We start from the raw sequence: 4,827 nt of genomic DNA, 5'->3' as shown, positions 1-4,827 counted from the left end.
GGGTCCATTTTATTTTTGTCGTTTTCTCAGTGGAACTCTCAGCGCTATCTTTTTGCCGTGGTCGCTTTGTTGTTTCGATTTTATTTTCTAACGATGTTCCGCCTTTAATTGTGCACCCTTTTCTAGCAGCTGCTGCTGCTGCTCCTACTGCTGTATCGAGGAGTTTATAAATATAGGCAAGTGTTTCAAAAGATATCGCCAATTAAAATTATTTCCTCTATCCTAAGGCTGGGTTTGGCTTTCGCGCTTTGACCGTGTGCACAATTCGAAATTAAATTTGCAAAGGACAGCAAAAGGAAAAAAGCCACCTAGCATAAAGGTGCGACCGAAATATGACATATGAATATGAAATATGCGACCACAATGACCTTTTTACACACACACGCACACATACACATGCAGACAAACAGATGGGGCGGAGAGCGGCACACATGTGCGCGAGCCAATAGCAAAGGGTTAGGAGCGAAGCTTCGTGTGGCCATTAACATGAAATTTTTAACAACAGTCACGTAAGAAGTTCGGCGGTCCACGTGGACGACATCCTTGTTAGCATTTGTGTATTTTCTGTTGCTGTGATTGTGGCGGGTGAACCCAGACGACACAAGCAGCGAGATGGTGCTGCGACGAGGTCAGCTTTTGTCTTTGCTTTCAATGGATCTCTCACTCTCTCTCTCTCAGTCTCGCTCTGCCAACCTTTGCCACCCTATTTATCTTATTCATTGTTGTTTTCGGACTGCGCACTTTGTTTTTAAACTCTGAACCCATAGTTGCTCCGGCTCTCCTTTGCCCCGTTCGTCTCGCGCTTAAAGCCGGCGCGGCGCGTACGTCCTCGCAGCACATCCTCTGCATCGTTTGTGCTATAAACACTCAAAGCTGTAGGTGCACAAGCCAACAACAACTACAACAGCGATATCAACAGCAAAAGCAGGAGCAGCAGCAGCAGCTAAGGGACTTATCCTGCCGCCTTTGGGCTTCTTCTTTCTCGACGTCATCGCACAGGATGCGTCGCTTATTTATCGCATTTTTATGTGAAATAAACGATTCGGAATTGGCTACGTAAAACATTAATTTTATTGTGGGGGAAATTGAGATTGCAAAACGAAGCGGCAATAACAACAATAACAACTAACTTTAGCAGACGCGCTGCATGGTAAATAAGTCGTTGGAAGCCAAATAACAACGAAATTGATTCGCCTTGGTGCAGCGTCTCCAATGACATTTAATGGAAAGTTTAATTATTTTCGCATTGAGATTGCACGCCCAAAGGATTCGTAACGCTCAGCTGTGCCCTTGCATGATAGAGATCTGCCTTAGACCAGTACAGTTATTGCCAATATTTTAAACGTAACAGTGGCTAAATGGAGCTATCTCAATGCATGTACTGTGTTGGGCTGTTGCTTTTTGTAAGCAGAACTGGGCTGGCGGTCGATTCGACCGTAAAAGGTCCAGCTGGGAATGTAACTCAACCGACAGCGCCAACAAAAGCGGTGAAATCAAGAACAGATACCGAGCCCAAACCAGCAATACAACCGGAGAAGCAGGTGACGGTGAAGGCGCCGGATCAACAAAAACAACACGCAGAGAATCAACCGGTCAAGCCAGTGCAACCGGTGCAACCAACGAAAGAAAAGCAACCGGAAAAGTCGGTACAGCCGCTAAATACAGAGATAGAGAAACAACCGGTTATGCCAGTACAACCGGTACAACCAAGGAACAGCAAGCAACCGGATGAGTCAGTTCGAACAGTGCAACCAACGAAAGAAAAGCAAACGAATATGACGAAGCCACAGAAACAACGGCGATCAAAAATCAAGATCAAGCCTGCGGAGAAGTGCCAACCTACCGAGGTGCTGACCGCCAATAAAGGTTGCGTCAATCGTGATATATATATGCAGCACATACTCCAGCGCGCCTGGGCTGATGAGAATCTGGACGAGGCCAAGGATAAGGCTGGATTGGCACGCAGCATTGAGTGCCCCGAAGGTCAAGTACATACGCCCTTTGGTTGCACGCCAGAAAGGAAGCACCTGCTCGGCAACGACGAGCGAGTAGCCGTTATGCCCAGCCATCTTCTTGGAAGAAAGGTGTTCGCAACGGCCGGCTTCATACCAGCGCTAGCTGAAAACAGTGATGAAACAAATATATTGCGAGCAGTTCCCAGTGCCAAACCGAACAGTAATACTGTCCAGGGCACAGACGCCAAAGATACTGTTGGCCACAAGACACCACGCAAATTTGTTTATATGCCGGGAAGGCTGCTCATAAGCGGTCGTTCGTGTCGCCCCTATGAGGTTCTTGGAATCAAAAATCGGTGCATTCGCAAGAGGGGTAAGGTTGGCCTATATAAGCACAGGGACCACGTGTACACATAAGCAGACATTTAATAAAGGATAATAAGCGCTTCTGTTGATAATAATAAAAAAAATACAAAATAACATTGTATAATATGGTACCAGATCAGAAAACTGTACTTGTAAATGTCTACATTCTAAGACAGTTTGTGGTTAGCTCCTGTGAGATTCACATGGAGCACATGTGTTGTTTATCCTGTCGCTCAACTAAGTACTTTAATGAAAGTCATTTTAAATTTTGCTTTGGGTCCGATCATTTTGTTTAACGACTACCAATTTCTTAGGTCCTTTAATGACATTGACAGCAAATTGGTTTTTGCCCTAAGCAACTGAAAAGCAAATTCAAATAGCTACGAGCGAGATTCCTTTGGCTTCGAGTGATGTGCTTGTAAATGAGCTCGGTTATTTTATAGTATGTGTAAAGCTTATGAATGTTAGAGCATAATTAAACGGGATTTACGCCTTTGGCTATTCAAGTCGGCAGCGGCCCGAGGGTTGAGCTGAAGAAGGGTTGGCATGACAAGGGGGTTTGTATGATTGCGCTACGGATAACTGGGCAGCTGCAAAATGGATGGCTTTGACATGCTAATTAGTTAACCTCTCGCATAGTTTCCTGCAAGCCATAACCGTGTTTAATATACAACAAAAGCGCATAAATACCTACGATATATTAGAGCGTGAGGGTCGGTTTTGGTATTGCGCATACGCCACATTTGACAGGCCTTAGGCGATGCGAAGCGCTTAAGTGCCAGCTACCCGACACCAAACATGATGAATAGTTCTGCAATAATTACATTACTTGGCAGTTTCATGCTCTCTTCCCCTTCCTAAAGAAAGTCACACGTGGCTGCTTCTGGACCTACAGACCGATGTATATAAGCTATTATTATGCTTAGGTACGAATTCTATTTGCTATTTGTGTAAATAGCTAGCCATCAATATAGGCAGCTGCTTGTGCAACATTTATCATATTCTGTGTTAATTAATCAATTAATTATATGCTCGAAACTGTAAACTTGCCGCCTGCTGCTTTGACAATATTCAACTCCATTGCCAGCTTCATAAATTATTGCCCAATTCCTAGATATCCATAGAGCTATCTGTAGGCAGCACCGGGGCAAAAGTATTGTATTTATATAGTATTTTCTGCACTTTTGGTAATTTTGAACAGGTAACGATTCACGAATTGAAAGTTCTAGATTAAAGCTTTCACTTTGCTGCTTGAAATTTATTTAAAGTTTCCTTTGAGATACTTTATTTATGAAATTAGGCTTCTAGATTATCTGTGTTGTCATCTGACGTTGTGGTCAAAGAATGCTGCTTTTCCGCTTGACCTATCTCATGATTATAGTTTTAGTTAAATATTTAAAAAATATCTTGCATTCAACCCGCTTTGCCAGCAATCTGACTGCCATATTGCATTTGCCAGCGCATCTGTTTTATCCCAAATATAAATCGCATTACAGCTTGTCAGTGCGAAATCGAAATGCATGAAATATTGAAATCGAATGTCAAAATCTTCTGTCTGCCGTCAACAGCCTGACTGTCAATAAATTGTGGAAGCATTTTGCTCCAGCTTGCAATACTCTCACTTAATTCGCCAGCACCACAAAGCATAAGAGAGTCAAAATATAATATATGAATGAGTAAGCGGATTCCAAGTACTGTTCCTTCCTAAACATATTTGAAAAATCAAATGTCAGCAGTCGAATACGCGATGTTCTACGAGCTTAAACTTATGTTCAGATGATGCATCAGTGGCTTTATATGTTTGGCTTGGTTTTTATCTTGCTATACCTTTCGTCTTCATATTTTTCGTGTATATAGTTTTGTTTTAGTTTTAATTTGAATTCAATGAATAGATTATTTTTAACACAAATCTTTCAACAAGGCTAGAGTATTTAAAAGTCAAACTGCCAAAGTAGCCTTAGCTTTTTATCCAAATACTTGTTTTTGCGTTTTATTAGGTCAGGCGTGAAATTACTGACTAATTGTCGGAAAGGGGAGTGAGGCGTCAGTTGAGACACCGCAAATCAGCCAATATCGAAATTATTTCGATACCCTTGAGCTGAGTTGATACAAATATGTACGAGCGAGTGTGAGTAGTCGTGTGTATGGCAAGCAATCGGATAAATTTCAACTCTAAATTAGAAATGGATTACGAACTTGTGGCTGCACATTGCCATGCTATTGTAAGCTTTCAGAGATAAGCTAAATATAGGTTATTTTCATTCAAGTATTTCTATGGCCCTTCTTAGCACACGTTTAAAGTTCCGTTGTTGTGACGGAAACAGCTTTCCTAAATATCTGAATTTATGCGTACGTCCGCTTGACCAATCGTCATGATATTTTCTGTAATCGACGCCCTGTCTAAAAGCAGTTTATGTACTCATGCCTAATTTATAACAAACTGAATCAGGTTATATCCTAGCCCAGAACATATTAAAGCAGTTGCCATTGACTTTCGTTACCAGAT

At 42.1% G+C, this 4,827-nt stretch overlaps 1 protein-coding gene across 1 annotated transcript; it reads left to right on the top strand.

Annotated features, from left to right (window-relative positions):
• Nucleotides 1–1,329: 1,329 nt before the first annotated feature.
• On the top strand, nt 1,330–2,421 carry LOC135436255 (uncharacterized). Its single transcript, XM_064693806.1, has one exon. It carries the CDS (start codon nt 1,359–1,361, stop codon nt 2,370–2,372), a length of 1,014 nt encoding a protein of 337 aa, XP_064549876.1. The 5' UTR covers nt 1,330–1,358; the 3' UTR covers nt 2,373–2,421.
• The last annotated feature ends 2,406 nt before the right edge of the window (nt 2,422–4,827 follow it).

Source organism: Drosophila montana, unplaced genomic scaffold, assembly GCF_035044405.1.
Source record: "Drosophila montana isolate Dmon_TW-CO22-7 unplaced genomic scaffold, ASM3504440v1 contig_3733_1, whole genome shotgun sequence".
In the NCBI taxonomy this organism is placed as follows: Eukaryota; Metazoa; Arthropoda; class Insecta; order Diptera; family Drosophilidae; genus Drosophila; species Drosophila montana.
This window is presented reverse-complemented; position numbering and strand designations above follow the sequence as displayed.

Bases quoted from the DNA above. Each gene is read 5' to 3' on its own strand.
- LOC135436255 (XM_064693806.1), top strand. From the start codon at position 1,359: ATGGAGCTATCTCAATGCATGTACTGTGTTGGGCTGTTGCTTTTTGTA.